This window comes from Periplaneta americana, chromosome 14 (genome assembly GCF_040183065.1).
Source record: "Periplaneta americana isolate PAMFEO1 chromosome 14, P.americana_PAMFEO1_priV1, whole genome shotgun sequence".
NCBI lineage: Eukaryota > Metazoa > Arthropoda > Insecta > Blattodea > Blattidae > Periplaneta > Periplaneta americana.
Window position 1 is genome coordinate 157745710 of NC_091130.1, and position 17689 is coordinate 157763398.

Below are 17689 nucleotides of genomic sequence, written 5' to 3' on the forward strand. Positions count from 1 at the left end.
TTTACTTCCAAACCTAACAGACATACAATTGAATCAGTCATTGTTGAAAGGAACGAAGTCCACTTTTCAAAGTTTTGAAATAATCGAAAAAAACTGTTTTGTGGATAATCTATCGAAGATTAAACCAACATATATTGTACACATAAAAAATATGTGTGTTGATTTAATCTTCGATAGATTATCCACAAAACAGTTTTTTTTTTCGATTATCTGACAGCTTTAAAAAGTGAACTTAGTTCCTTTCAACAATAACCGATTCAATTATTAATATATATAGGTACATTATATACTCAAAATAAATTGTACCGATTAAATAATAAATAATAAATCCGTCATTATCTGTAATGTCTTGACTCTAGAGTTCCTTTATAATGAGAGTTGAGACGTTGATCCCATCAACAATTAAAATATGTAATGATTTGATAGCGCTGAAAATGGAAAAACAAAACTCCTATGAGAGGTAAAACTATATAAATATTAAACGAATTTGATACATTTATTTTATAATATAATTTAATATATATAAAACATAAAAAATATTATTACAGCTAGTTTATCACTGAGAAATAAGGAAAAGCTATTAACTTGAATTTACTTGAAGCAAAACCGTTACTGGATTATGCAACAAGGTAGGCGATGTTTGGATCCTATGTCTCAACTCTTATATTCAATTATTATCGAGGAACTGTTAGCGTGTACTCGATTACAGTAACCTCTAGCGCTTGAAAGTGGAACTAAACCTTCATTGTCCATTCTTTATAATCCCTATTCGCTGGTGTCAGCTCAAATATTCCAGATATATAAATTTACCACTTGATCGATACTGGAAAACTGCTGTTACTAATTTCAATATTTATAGTTCACATTTACAACTTTTAATTTTGTTTTATGTTCATTAAACTGACGTAATTATTATTATTTTTTAATTTTCTTGCTTATTTTTAACTGAGTAACGTTGGAAATGAAATGAAACTTCACGACGAAATCACATGTTCATGTTGGATGCAGTCGTTCTTCGTCATCTGAGGTTTCAGTAATCCGCAGACGGCTGGGAGATCATTGGATAGATTATGCCATTGTACGCTGAGACAGCCAGGCATTGTTCCATATCTATGCTTCCATCCTGTCAACATAATAGTCAGATAACTTGGAAGACAACGTCAATAACAACAATGGAGCATCTCATTTCTGAAATAAGTCAACCACAGCTTGCAGATTTATTCCGAAATTTCTCTTATCTACTAAGAGACGAATTGATAATTTTGAAAGGTTAGATTTCGCAGCTGAGAATTTAATTACTTCAACACAAAAATGTTTACATCATAAAATGAGTTTGGATGGCTGATCTACAAAGCTCGGAACTTGGGGACTTGTGTCCTTGCACGCGGCTAAACGACCGGACTTCAATGTCAACAAACTCCCGCTTCCCGCACGGAGGTACTGTCAGGTCTGCTAGAAAAGTGGTTTCTGGCTGTAACAACATATTGATAGTATTATGGTAGGTCGAAACACGTAATTTTATAGCATGTATAATAAAAATAAACATCAGCAATATATCAAATTTACTGTTCTGCTCTGTATATTTTATTACAGTGTATGACTACGAACATTCGAAGATTTTCGAACCCATAACTTCTTCGCCTTTTAGTTAAACATGATTTGAAACGAGAAAAACTTATTTCCACGTCACATGAAATGATGGGAGCAAACTTAAAATAAATGTTTTAACTGTCACTGTTTTTGTTCGATTTTCAGCAGTTGCTAGCTGATCTCTTATCTGAGAAAGATAAGTATATCCTAAATTTTTCTCGAAAATAGTTTTCAATTAGTGTGTCACTACTAGGGCAGGTCCCTCTACGACTTGATCCATGGCTATGGACAAATTTTCCACCAATTTAAGGGACTGCAATGTCTTTCAATGAATGCCGTTTCCAGCCTTTAGTTTGTGTGTGGCACTTACAAGATATAAGCTCTCCATTCGAAGAAAATAATGTATCTCCTCCGAATTCCTCCACGAAATTCTGTACCTAAAATTTAAAAAATATATTTTCAAACTTCTATAATACCCATTCGAATAACACGTATTTTCTAATTCCTCTAACAGACCATTCATTTGTAATTCTCTGATTGTCATTGGCTTCAACATGACACAGTTTCCTCGTCCGTAGATGTGACCATTTTCTTAGTACATAGACTGTCCTTGAGCTCTTGCAGCGTGAGCTTTGTGTACGTCGTACCTGTAACCTTACCATGCACACGACATACAAGTCCCCAAGTTCCGAGCTTTGCTGATCTACATATCTGTGCTGGAACTACACTAGAAAACAAAACAATGGTAGGATCTTATTTTATTCTTTCATTGTATGAAGTTCAAGAGAAAACATTGTGACGCTACAGATTGTTGCGAGAATCGGATTGTCACGTAAGATGTGTGTGAAAACATCAAACATTACAACTTACTGTCGTCCATTTTTCGTTTCGAATTAGTTACAATAATTGCAAATAATATTTTGAAAACAGTTGAACTTCTGTACCGTTTATTATTTCTCTTATTTGTTAACTAGCCGTACCCGTGCGCTCCTCTGCACCCGTTAGAAATAAATATAAAGTAATTACATAATTAAAACAGGACATTTGATCCAGGGAACATTCGTGTTTGATAGAAGGATAAATCGTTCAATATGTTACTTAATTTAAATTGCATCCAAATAATTAAAATGCGATCATTTTGGTCCACAGACCACTCATTTGGTGCAATGACAATTCCTTTAACATGTTTCTTAATTTTTATTACATGCAACCATAGTTTAATGAAGATTGACATCATTTAGATTTAATGTGTATATTTTATTTTACTTGTTATAGGTTTCCATTGAATTATGGTAATAACTTAATTTTAACCCTTGTTTTCTACGTATTCAGTAAATGGCGCTTGGCCCACTATGGTTCTGAACCCTTCAAATAACTTAAATTATATTATATTATATTACATTATATTATATTATATTATATTATATTATATTATATTATATTATATTATATTATATTATATTATATCATATCATATCATAAGTTACTGTAATAACATCATAGCATAATGTCCATCTAGAGAAACTACACTTTCCAATGGTGAAATAATAATTAATTATACAAATCGGTTAATTTAACTTCCGATATTACTTCATACAAACACAGAAACGTTCTCTGTAGGCTATCTTTCATAGCTTTCGATTGTTGCTGTCCAAGGCCCCTTATAGACGAAGTCATTTGCTTTTTAATTCATTACACGGCCTTAGATGGCAGTTATTTTTATTTTAAAACTCATTTATGTCATTAAATATCAATCCTACCAAAATTTTTAAAGGAATAAAACTTATCGCAAATTAATTTTAATGAAATTTTGTTATGTAACATTTTTCACAAAAATCAATAATAAGCGAGAAATTTCGATTTATTTAATTCAGGCCCCCTTATAACCCCCCCCCCCTTTTAATGCCATATAGCCTAAAATCTAAGTTACAACGAACTTAATTTATATTCCAATTTTCATCGAAATCCGTTCAGCCATTATCTCGTGAAAAGGTAACAAACATACAGACAGACAGACAGACAGACAGACAAAAATTTCAAAAAAGCGATTTTCGGTTTCAGAGTGGTTAATTATATAGACGTATGTTAGGACCAATTATTTTTTGAAAATCGAAAATTACCAGAAAAATTTCGGCTACAGATTTATTATTAGTACTAGCCGTACCCGTGCGCTCCGCTACACCCGTTAGAAATAAATATAAAGTAATTGCGTAATTAAAATAGGGCGTTTGATCCAGGGAACATTCGTGTTTGTTAGAAGGATAAATCGTTTAATATGTTACTTAATTTAAATTGTATTTAAATAATTAAAATGCGATAATTTTGGTCCAGAGAGCAATCATTTGGTGCAATGACAATTCCTTTAACATGTTTCTTATTTGTTATTACATGCAATCATAGTTTAATGAAGATTGACATATCATTTAGTTTTAATATGTAAACTTTATATTACTTGCTATATGGTTCCATTGAATTATGATAATAACTTAATTTTAACCCTTGTTTTCTACGTCTTCAGTAAATGGCGTTTGGCCCACTATGGTTCTGAAACCTTCAAATAACTTAAATAGTGATACACCATAAACAGTGATATGTAATTATATTTCTTTCTTTCGAAAATGTAAGAATTCACGATCTCCTATGTACCATTGCCATGGAATGAATAAATGTGTTTTTTCTTCCTACTCAAAAATTTTATATTTTGCACATGGGAATTACTGCAGGAACAACAACGCTATAATCTGAGGCGGCGGTGAAAATGTATTGTATTGTTATTTTAAAAGTCTATCAGACCTACCAAATTTTGCATAGAATAAAACTTATCGGAAATCAATTTTAAAGAAACTTTTGTTATGTAACATTTTTCACAAAAAAAAAAAAAACAATAATAAGCGAGATACTTCGATTTAATTCAGGCCCCGTTAAATGAAGTACTTTGAATGCCATATAGCCTAAAATCTAAATTACAACGAACTTAAGTTATATTTCAATTTTCATCGAAATCCGTTCAGCCATTATCGCGTGAAAAGGTAACAAACATACAGACAGACAGACATACAAACAAAAATTTCAAAAAAGCGATTTTCGGTTTCAGGGTGGTTAATTATATATGTTAGGACCAATTATTCTTGGAAAATCGAAAATTACCAGAAAAATTTCGGCTACAGATTTATTATTAGTATAGATATACATATCTTCATAGCCTTCGGAATTGTAGGTTGAACCCCGCATTTCTAATCTCCATGGCAGATGTTCACTTCTCGGTCCGCAACACCTGTCTTCCGTAACAGATTTCCTTTGCATTTTTCGTTTTATATCTTGAAGATTTGCCCTTTGGCTCTCGCATAGTGGGCGGTATGCATAAAGTTCTAGCATTACAATTTGATTTAAGGGTATATGTACGTGAACAACCATAATATTATCAGAAAATGTAAGCTCTAAATTTCTAAATTTTATAAGGAAATGAACTCACAATTGGAGAAAAATTACAAGGTACCACAACAAGACTTATTAGAACTTGTATAAAAAATACTAATAATATTTTTTAGAATTCACATTTTACTTTAAGTTAAATTTTCCAATATTATTTCATAACTCCACAACCATTAGAGATAGAATTATGAAATTCTGTACACTGATTTAACATGCATTTATGCAAAAAGTAGGCTACAATATGTCCATTTTTTGAAAATAGAAAAATTAGGTCACAAAACATTATGTAAATTTTAATATATTTTATATAGGACAAATAAAAAATTAATTGTATTAAAATAAACAATTCTACATGTCTGAGAGCAGTCTACTTTTCAGAAATAAGTGTTTATTACATGCAGGAATCGAACCCGAACCGCCTGTGATTATTTAAGACTGTTAGACAAATTTAGTAGTGTTCCGCTTCTGTCTAGAAGATGTCTTGGGAAAACATCAAGAGCAATTTGTCTCGTTATTTACCGAAGTCTTTCCTCCCAATGGGCCTTTAAATTGTTGATGTTTTATCCGTTTCTTGGTGGGAATAATTATTAACCTGGATACTAGTAGGATTGGCCTGAGTGCGAAATATCGCGGACCTGACATCTAGCGGAGCGGGATGGAATTACGTCCACATATACAAATATTAACATAGCGGGATTCGGACTATTCTTTAAAACGTGAGTTACTGATGTGGAATAATATATGAAACACTTAAGAAATGTGATTAATATTTAATGTAAAATTATTATCTTATATCAAAGCTGCATATTATGAGAAATATTGCATAATTCATACTACTTTCCGTAATTAATTGTTACATATTTTTTTCTTTGGTTTAGTGAGACAAAATCAGTTCTGACATTAGGAAAGAATTTACAATAATGATTTATACAGGGAGTTTAAAAATACGGGGCATAATTTCAGGTATGTATTTCCCACATGTAGACAATCATTTTTTTATTGGGTTATTTTACGACGCTGTATCAACATCTAGGTTATTTAGCGTCTGAATGAAATGAAGGTGATAATGCCGGTGAAATGAGTCCGGGGTCCAGCAACGAAAGTTACCCAGCATTTGCGCTTATTGGGTTGAGGGAAAACCCCGGAAAAAACCTCAACCAGGTAACTTGCCCCGACCGGGATTCGAACCCGGGCCACCTAGTTTCGCGGCCAGACGCGCTGACCGTTACTCCACAGGTGTGGACTAGACAATCAAAATAGTTCATTACAACATGTGTCCGGAAATGCTTTATTTCCGATTTATGGCCTTCACAACATTGAAATTCACCGGAACCATACCTCATGTTTTAGAAGACACTCCACTGATCAATCGTCAACACATTCACTTCTTGCATGATGGCGCTCCTGCACACTTCAGTCGTACGGCTCGCCGGTACTTGGATCGAAGGTTTCCTGATCGATGGATAGGTAGAGGTGGCCCAATTGCTTGGCCTCCACGCTCACCTGATCTGAAGCCTCTCGATTCCTACTTGTGGGGCCATTTAAAATCATTGGTTTATTCGTCTCCGGTGCCCGATTTGGAATCCCTTCGGAATCGAATTGTGGCATGTTCTGAGGACATACGCAATACTCCTGGAGTTTGGGATCGTGTTCGCAGGTCAATGAGACATCGATGTGAGGTCTGTATTCAAGCAGGAGGTGGACATTTTGAACATCTTCTGTAATGACAACGACCTGCGGAAAGAAAAACGTTCCGGTGAATTTCAATGTTGTGAAGGCCATAACTCGGAAATGAAGCATTTCCGGACACATGTTGTAATGAACTATTTTGATTGTCTACATGTGGGAAATACATACCTGAAATTATGCCCCGTATTTTTTAAACACCCTGTATACCCATTGCTGACAACTGCAAAAATAAAAATGGTAGTATTCTGATGCTTGTAATAATTATTTGTAAAGGCGTGTAGACAAAAATAAAACTTAATTTGCTAAAACCTTAAAATTTCCAATATATTTTAACTTCTATTCATTTATTAGGCCTAAATAAAAAAGCTAATTCTTATTGTTGTAACAACACAGAGACAAAGGCATTAGGCCTACTAACGAATTTTGTTGACTCGCGTTTTGTGAACTATCGGAAATCGAAAGTACGATTTGGAGCAATTTGTAATGCTGTAATTTTGTAGCAATTATAAACAGCACATATACACCCTGACATTTTAACACAGCACTAATTAATAAAACCATTAACTTGCCCAGCAACAATATACATTGCAGTTGATTACAGCTTGTTTCGCGAGTATCTCCACACCGGCAGGTAGGTAGCAGCACCAGCGTCGTTCGCACGCAAACCTGCTAGCTGTCCGGTGTTATTATAGTAAGGTATTTGGTACAACTAATATGCAAGAAATATTAATACTGCGTAACGAGTTTTCGGTCGTTGTTTTCTCCAGCTTGCAGCAATACAGTTGGACTCTAGGGGAATTTGTCACAGACTCTGGTCGTACAATACATCAGTGACACTTTTTGTGGTTGTCCACCCCTACAGTGACATTCTAGCGTTATTAATGTTTTATTTTATCGTCATATTTTTTAGATCAATGTTACTTAAGCGTGCCTTTTGTGTAATAAAGTTTTTTCCACGCAATTCAGTTGGCACAAAAAGTTTTGTACCGTTTAAAATTTCAGTTCACCAACTCGGACTGGGTTTTTGGAACTTTCAGAACGTACACACAATATTCTTCAGAGATTTGTACAATGTCAGAGATATGAATAGCTCCTATACCAACAAAACAGCCACATATTTCATTGTATGTCATGTATTTCGTCACAGTTCAAATAAAACAACGTTGTCATGGTTACTGGAGTTCAGAGAGATAATCACATTCAACTTATTCTGCTACGAGTAATAATGATAGAAGTTTATGCATGACTGAAAGCTTTGAAAACGAGTCCCTGTTCACCTATTATTGTAACCCAGGGAACTACTGTATTATTTGCTATAGAGACAGAAACTTTTATAAAACATATCCTGTTAGCTTCACACACGGCAATGCTTTCACACTTATTATACAAGTGAAATGCGATCGAATGTTCATTTTATTTTGCTACATGTTTCATAGTTCACCGCCTTGCTTACTCGATTACGTATGCGCTTTCCATCAAAGCGGTCCGTGGTTCGGCGTGTACAAAGTAAGAGATTTATCTTGCATTCATGAGTCTGGGTGTATGTCCCTTCTATTGTCTAGCAGTGATCCTATATAGCAGTCTTTCTCACATTATTTCCTACCCGGAACCCCTTTTAACCTGTACTGCAACCCTTGTAATCCATTTTATTTGCTTTCCTATTCATTCATAATGTTCTACCCAAGGACAGGTATTTCACTGCAAACCCAGCATTTTCCAGTCATTCCTATTTTCTGCCTTCCTCTTAGTCTCCTCATATGATCCATATATCTTAATGTCGTCTATCATCTGATATCTTCTTCTGCCCCGAACTCTTCTCTCGTTCACCATTCCTTCCAGTGCATCCTTCAGTAGGCAGTTTCTTCTCTGCCAGTGACCCAACCAATTTCTTTTCCTCTTCCTAATCAGTTTCAGCTTCATTATTTCTTCACCCACTATTTCCAACACAGCTTCATTTATTATTGTCTGTCTATTTCATACGTTCCATTCTTCTCCATATCTACATTTCAAATGCTTTTAGTCGCTTCTCTTCACTTCGCGGTAATGTCCATTTTTCTGCCCCATAAAATACCACAGTCCACACAAAGCACTTCACTAGTCTCTTAGTTCTTTTTCCATAGGTCCGCAGAAGCTGCTCCTTTTTCTGTTAAAAGCTTCCTCTGCCATTGCTATCCTCCTTTTGACTTCATGACAGCAGCTCAAGTTGCTGCTTATATCGTATCATATAGTATTCTGCCCAAGGGCAGACCTTTCACTGCAAACCCACTTTCTCCAGTCTTTCCAATATTCTTTCAGTCTTTCCAATGATGGACTGGATATTTGAAAATGATGATTTATTACCAAGACGGGCGAGGATAATTTCCGGAAGAGAACATTATTTTAATACAATGAATGTAAAAGAATTGCAAATGCGGTTTAGCCTAAGCAATACATAAGAATTGTATATTTTTAATAGTATAGAATGTGATTTATAATTTTCAAATTATAGTTAATTATACTGGAGATTTATCCTTCGAAGAGGTGGAAAAATTCAAATATCTTGGAGCAACAGTAACAAATATAAATGACACTCGGGAGGAAATTAAACGCAAAATAAATATGGGAAATGCCTGTTATTATTCGGTTGAGAAGCTTTTATCATCCAGTCTGCTGTCCAAAAATCTGAAAGTTAGAATTTATAAAACAGTTATATTACCTGTTCTTCTTTATGGTTGTGAAACTTGGACTCTCACTTTGAGAGAGGAACAGAGGTTAAGGGTGTTTGAAAATAAGGTGCTTAGGAAAATATTTGGGCCTAAGAGGGATGAAGTTACAGGAGAATGGAGAAAGTTACACAACGCAGAACTGCACGCATTGTATTCTTCACCTGACATAATTAGGAACATTAAATCCAGAGGTTTGAGCTGGGCAGGGCATGTAGCACGTATGGGCGAATCCAGAAATGCATATAGAGTGTTAGTTGGGAGACCGGAGGGAAAAAGACCTTTAGGGAGGCCGAGACGTAGATGGGAAGATAATATTAAAATTGATTTGAGGGAGGTGGGATATGATGGTAGGGACTGGATTAATCTTGCTCAGGATAGGGACCAATGGCGGGCTTATGTGAGGGCGGCAATGAACCTCCGGGTTCCTTAAAAGCCATTTGTAAGTAAGTAAGTAAGTTAATTATACTTCATAATATTATTTAAATGATAGGCCTACATTTGTTGAAGAAACATTTAATCAATCTTTGGTTGCCTAGAATACGGCAACTAAAGTAATATGGATAAGAAAAGTATTACGTAGGTCTAGTAATACATTTTGAGGCACTGGAATAGCTCAAATCCATTATATATTTTCATTTTATTTGTTGCATGATATTTCCTTGCATATACTCTTCTCATATTATCCTGTCTTTTTTTTCAATATTCCTGAAGACATTAGGATGAGGTTTTTTTGCATTGCAATCTGTCCTTATTTGTTGCCAACCTTTATTCTCTTCTTTTAAAGTCTGCTCATCCGTCTTTTGTTTTCGATTATTTTAATATGATTTGAGGCTACCTTTGTTCATGATGACAACGTAATATAACAAATGAATTCGCTATAAAGGTCACTGCTTAAATTAGATGTGCTAGTTTTTGTAAACACTATTCCACGGACTGAGTGAATTTTCAAGTGACATACGCAATAACACAACGTTTTAGACATGGTTTTCCCATGTTTTGAAATAAAACATGTTTAAAATATAATGATAGAGAGCTCAAACATCTATATATATCATTTGAACTGGTAATGGAAATTACGGGAAAACGGCTGAACGGATTTTAATGAGTGACTCCTCATTTTGAAGCTTGGAAGCCAAATATTTTCAGAAAAATAGTAGTTTTCAGTGAAATGTCAATTTTCCTACATAATTTTCCTATTTTCGAAAATCCATCTGTCGTCAGTTTTGAGAACTAATGGCTTTTCAGAATAAAACAAAAAAAAAAAACACACACACTCTACAATAAGCAATATTACACGAAGGCCATGACCTGAAGGATTGCTGACATAGAGCAAATCAGAGCAAATTCTGTGACATCATAATGACGACAATATGTCGATCTTCATTTGTGTCATTTTTACAACGTCTCTATAATTGGTTATTAAAAAGTTTCAAGACTGACTTACAATTTACAGGTCTGATTCTGCGGTGTGTAATTTTCTAAGTACAGCTGTGTATTGGATATTAAAAACTACGAAACTTAAGGTAGTTTGATGACATTATCACCATTAAAAGTGAAATATTATTATAGTTAATGTCATGATGTATTTGTCACTAATATACATATTAATGATATAGCCTATTCATGATATGAAACTCAAACCTTTTGGGGTTATATAAATAGACGTAGAGAATATCTTAAATTAGGTCTTCATTTCTATAATTTACTAAGTGACGGCTGTATAATATATACAGTATACGTTACTGAAAACTACAAAACTTACGCAAGTTAAAATTATTGTTATTAAAAATGAAATATTTTTATAGTTATTAATCAAGTGGGGTTGGATCTTTTTCAAATATTTAATGGCCGTGTGGTGTGGATATTTATATGCGTGATTCTCTTCAGTATTATCTGGAGAGAACGCAAAAATTAGTTCCTAAGGAAAGATAAAAAGGTATTACTTACTGATAAAATTAGAGGCCTACAATATTTTGTAGTCTCCCGACCATTTCAGCAAGATCTCTTAGCAGGATACATTAAAGGTAGTTCACGAAACATGCAGCAGCTATACCAAGATGCTATGTCTAATGTTCGAAAGCATGGCAAATCTGACATTTTCTTAACTTTCACCTACAATCCGCAATGACCTCAAATAGCTGAAAAACCCACTGATCGTCCTGACATTGTTACTTGCGCTTTCGCTTTTAAACTCAAAAGTTGAAAATGGATAGGTTCAAGAAAAAATATGTTTGGCATAAAAAACCATTCAGAGGAATATGTTTCATTATTACGGAAGCAAATAACTTTTAGGCCTATTCTTCATTGAAAATAAATCTGAAAAAAATTTATTTGAACTTCTAATGAACTTAGTTTGCAGCATTTGCTGCACAAGCCGCTAGTAATCATATAGACTATATTATAAATAATAAAAATGGCCAAATGAACTGAGGGTATTTGGAATCACATTCTTCAATTCATGTTGTCCTCTAACCTAGATTACAGCATTAAAAGACAAAGACGACGGACGGAATTCCGGTGACTGAGTAAGGCAAGATGTTTTGTCTCTTGACACAGCCGGTTCTTTGACCTGCTTCATCAGCGCATGCGCGGCGTCTGGTCACCGCTTTGTAATTAATTCCTGTAATGTGATTACAGATGTAGGAGAAATCCAATTTTAAGCGGTCAACGTGTAATTAAAAACAAGCAGAAATCCTTCCGCACCGCAGTTCTCATCCTCACTGGATTCCTCAACTTCCTTTCTCACTCAAGAAATTTTTCCACTTCTGTTTTTCTCGATTTTGTTATTAAAGATAACGAGCAAGTATGGTAAATATCACTTTTTGTACTAAAAAGTTTTATACAGAGTAGCATGGTTTTTAAAGCATTTCTTTAAGCCGTAATAATGTACAGAGAGTAAGATATGTGAGTAAAATAAACTTTATTTTCTGAAATTTATTTATTTTGTTTACTATTAAAAGTATGTTTTATAAAATGGCTACGGTTGTATACGTTTGACGCTGGGTATGAGTTAATTTTCATAGGCTGTGGAATGAAAAACGCAAGAATTAACAATTTAGTTATGTGTATTGAAGGCCATGGAATGGCATTATATTGCTTTTTAATTGTTTCTCATATTAATGTCTTGAATGTATTTAGGAGCTGTCTACGATTTAATTTTTGAGTAAGTTGGACTTCCAATCATAAACATGAGTGCTGCATTTTTGTACAAATAATCTTCAAACTCATTTACTCTTCCAATAACATTATTGTTTATGCTCGTCGCCAATAAAAAAGGATGTTACTTAAAAATACTAAAGGATTTATTAAATTTGAATTTGGCTATTACAACAATAATGAACACAAAAAACAAAACAATACCATTGCTATCCATGGCCTTCAATACATATCATATCTTCCATTCTTAGCTTCCAAATATCATCTCTTTCAAATGATAAATGTGGTTATAAAATAATATTATTCCATGAGAAGATTTTATCAAATAATTTCTTCTTTCAACGACTCTTTGAACCATTGCTTTCCATTGTGATAATTAGTTTAAGTTAGCATGAATTAATTTTGTGCCTTACGCAATTTTAAGAACCATGCCATTTTCTCGCTTAATCAACGGACTTTTTAAAAACCGGAGCGTTCTGAAGCCGCAAAAAAACTTCGAAAATGAGTTTCAAGTTCGAAGACATAAAAGAATACACATTTATTCATAGTTCATTCACAGCATTCTGCCCAAGGTCTTTTACTGCAAACCCAGCATTCCCCAATTTGTCCTGTTTTCCGCCTTCCTTTTACTAACCGCATATGATCCATATATCTTAATGTCGTCTATCATCTGATATCTTCTTCTGCCACGAACTTTTCTCCCGTTCACCATTCCTTCCAGTGCATCCTTCAGTAAGCAGTTTCTTCTCAGCCAGTGATCCAACGAATTTCTTTTTATTTTCCTGATCAGTTGCAGTATCATTCTTTCTTCACACACTCTTTGTATCACAGCTTCATTTCACACGCTCCATTCTTCTCCATATCCATATTTCAAATACCTTCAGTCGTTTCTCTTCACTTCGTCGTAATGTCCATGTTTCTGCCCTATACAACGCCACACTCCACACAAAGCACTACACTAGCCTGTTCCTTAGTCTCGTTTCTAGAGATAGGAAGATAATGCTCCTTTTTCTATTAAAAGCTTCCTTTGCCATTGCTATTCTCCTTTTGACTTCCTGAAAGCAGCTCATGTTACTGCTTATACTACACCCCAAGTATTTGAAGCTGTCCACTTGCTCTACTGCCTTATTTAGAATTCGCAAGTTTACCATCTTTATTTTTCTTCCTATGACCATAGTCTCCGTCTTGTTTGCATTTATCTTCATCCCACACTGCTCACAGCTGTCATTTAGCTCCAGTAGCATATCCCTTAGTATCGTTTCCTCTTCTACTAACAATGAAATATTATCTTATGCCCTTTATTCTTTTTCCTCTTACTTTCACCCCTCCCATTTTCAGAAAACAGTTCTTCATTAAATCATCCAAGTAGATGTTGAACAGGATAGGTGATAAATGACATTCTTGTCGTACTCCTCTATCTATTCCCCTATCATTTGATATTTCTTTGCCTATCCTGAGTTTGCCTCGTTGTTTCATATAAAAGTTATAGAATATCCTTCTCTCTTTCCAATTCACACAAATTTTCTTCAGGATCCCCGAACGTTGATTCAAATCCACTCTGTCTAAAGCCTTTTCTAGGTCCACAAATACTAGGTACGTTTCTTTGGTTATTGTTATATAAAAATTTAAAAATTAAAAAATTTTCTAGACATCACAATAACAAAAGTAGACAACAAACACACATTCAAAGAATACAGAAAACCCACAACAACAACAACACACATACACAACACATCCAACCACCCCACACAACACAAACAAGCTGCATTCCGAACAATGGTACGCAGACTACTCAACATACCAATGAACCAACAGGATTACAACGAAGAGCTAAACACAATCAAATACATAGCACAAGAAAACGGATACAATACTAACATAATAGACAACATAATACATAAGACAAAATAAAACCACAAAAAACAGAAGAATACAACACAAACACAAGAACACAAAAAATACATCACACTAACATACGAAAACAAAAACACATAAAATTGCAACCTCATTCAAGAAATTAAACTATAACATCGCATACAGAACAAATAACTCTCTACAAAAACATCTCAACACACAAACAACACAAACAAACAAATACAACCACACAGGCGTATACAAACTCAAATGTAACACCTGCAACAACTTCTACATAGGACAGACAGGCAGATCATTTCAAACACGTTACAAAGAACACATCACAGCTATAACAAAACTACAAAACACCTCCACATATACAGAACACATCACAAATGCTAACCACACCCACAGAGACATCAACACAGACATGGAAATCCTACACATGCAACCAAAAAGCCAGAAACTCAACACACTAGAACAATATGAAATATACAGACACACTAAAAGACACCCTAATCAAATTCTCAACACACAGATCAATTTCAAAACACATACACTCTTTGACTCTACACTACGAACGCACCCTCACAGGAAACAATAGGCGCCAAGACCAACAACGACCAGTACTGAAGATGACCGAAAATAGGTCGAAACATGTAAACAAGATACGTTAAAATTTAACACAAGAAAGTTCTTATCATACATATTCCGAAGTGATACAGTGTTAAAAGTTGTGTAATCGAGATTTAAAAATTAACTGTTTATAACACGTTACATGTGTTCACCACTGTGGAGTAATAGTTAGCCTGCCTGATCGTCAAACGAGCGGGCCCGTATTCAAATCCTGGTTGGGAAAAGTTATCTGGTTGAGGTTTTTTCCGTGGTTTTCTCTCAACCACTAATTGGAAATGCTGGCATTATCACTTTCATCTCATTCAGACGCTAGATAACCATAGCAGTTGATAAAGCGTCGCAAAGTAACCCACTTGAAAATTTAAAAAATAATAATATACATGCTCAGTTATGTGTCTGTGTCCTGATGTGCGTCCTTTCTTGCAGCTCTTGACGACTGTGCCCCCCGCCCCTCCGCGTTGTCTGACGCCCCGGTCGTACGGCGCAGCGGACTGCACACCGCGACTCAGCCTGACGCATGCGCACAAGAAGCTGAGTCCAGGCAGCGGCAGCCTGTCCCTCACTACCGACCCAGGCACCCCCAGCGATAAAGGTAAGAGGACGTCTTCATTGGCTATGCAGGGATATGCTTACATTCATTCTACAGCACAGATGGGCATCGTGCCTCTCTTGAGAAGTTGTGCCTCACTGACCTTCACAGAGCTTATCGCTCTGAGTGACATCTTCACAGTCCCCATTCCTCCCTCACGCAGCTCCTAGGCGTGGGCAGGTTCTATATCAGTTTCATAAGCAATATCAGTGGTGGCATAATTGCATTATCAAAGCAGTGTGTACGCGTTAGAAAACGATTATTTCATGAGAAATGGGAGGAAGAGTTTTTTGCTGTTTAGAAGGGGAGAACATACGATGTATGTTATGCTCGAAAATCCTATTAGGCATTAATAAATTTAATATACAACGACATTACTCCTTATGTCATAAAGAACATGCTGAATTAGAAGGTAAGACAAAGTAAATGTTATTTTTCGTACTATTCCGAAGAAAATTTATGATCTTAACATTTGCATAGTATACTAAATACGACATTATACCTCAAACACGCTGCATTAAAAGGTACGATGAATTAAATATTGTTTGTACGTATTATTTCCAGAAGAAATTTATAAAAAAATATCAAATGTGCGTAGAAAACGAAATATGATTTTCTGAAATTATTTTAGTTCGATAACGTGCAAAACTATTAAGTAATCTTGAGAAACGCCAGAATATTCAATAAAATAAACGTAGACAACGTGATGGACTATTATTGGCTAGTTACGCAATTTCTCGCCTGTGATTTAAATCAATTCAGCGACGGAGAAACAGTAAAGAGGTTTACGATTAAAGCTGCCGAATTAATTTGCCAAATTGAATAGAAGTTTTCAAGTCTCTCACGTTAACCAAGCGCTTTCCTAATAATTCGCCACTGACCGCCTTAGCGATTACGATAAGGTGACGCAGGTCACAGCAGTTTATATTTCCCATCCTACTCTGCAGTCTCCTCTCCTAGTAAACAAACTATTTCAAATCGAGTGCCTCACGTAACCGAAAATTGTGCCCATGTATGACTTCCAGTCTGTAATAGCATGGAATCCACAGGGTAAAGTGAGATATCAACGCATTCTGGTGGCTGATACTGGAGACTACCTGTCCATTGAATGTTCGTGCAAATAACATACTTAATCGTTAAGATCTTTTTGTTGTCTCAGGCTCGTAAGGAAAGAACGTGTTGAATGTAACTACACAGGAAAAGTGCTTGTTAAGTCTTCTGTTCGTTGCCAGCCACCAATTTTCGAGTGAACTTGTAATACAAAGTTATATTTATTATTTATTTTACTTCTTAAGGGGGGAGGTACGCCATTCGCCTGCAAAATTTAGTGAAATTCATATTTTTTATATCTCAGCTACTGTAAAAGCTAAATTAACAAATCTTTTCATGCTTAAAGGGAGAGGATAGTGTTTTTTTTTTAACTTTTTTCATATTTGGTGTAAAATATTAATTTTTTGTATGTAGAGAGCTCATAGCTGTGGCAACTCAACCAAATAAAAATATAAAAAAAAATTATTTGGGGGCCCAAATATGAAAAAAAATATATACCCAATGCAGGATTGTATTACAACCAATATATCTCAACCGTTTTTAAAGATAGATTCAAACAGTTTTTTGCAATGTATTTGCCAAAGCATGTTCTGCAAATTGTCTGTAACAGAATTTTGATATCAGTCCCTACGTTTGTAAAGTAAACAATTAAAATTTAATAACAATTTTCTGATTTCCTTTCTTGCAAACAAACAGACGTATTTTATAATGAAATCAATTAACAAAATTCTGTTACAGAGAAAAGTTTCCTAATAGTCTAAAGAATGTGTTCAAAATTTCATGCATGTATCTTTAATAGTTAAGAAATTATATCCATTTTTTCTGGCAATGTAGCAAAAAAATGAAGTTACTGGAAACCGATAAAAGCGGGCGTGTGATTTAAAAATCCATAGCGCAGGAAGTTTAAAAATGACGTCTCAACATCCGATAAGGGCACAAATACCCACAAAATGTTATGCAATGCATTCCACACATATCAAAGTGTGTT

At 34.8% G+C, this 17689-nt stretch overlaps 1 protein-coding gene across 1 annotated transcript in view; it reads left to right on the top strand.

The window, feature by feature from the left end:
- Nucleotides 1-17689, top strand: part of LOC138713919 (dipeptidase 1-like) — a 1227883-nt gene that overhangs the window by 683888 nt on the left and 526306 nt on the right. Inside the window, exon 4 of the mRNA XM_069846458.1 lies at nt 15489-15654. Within this exon, the coding sequence (XP_069702559.1) occupies nt 15489-15654 (166 nt within the window). The remainder of the gene's footprint in view (nt 1-15488; nt 15655-17689) is intronic.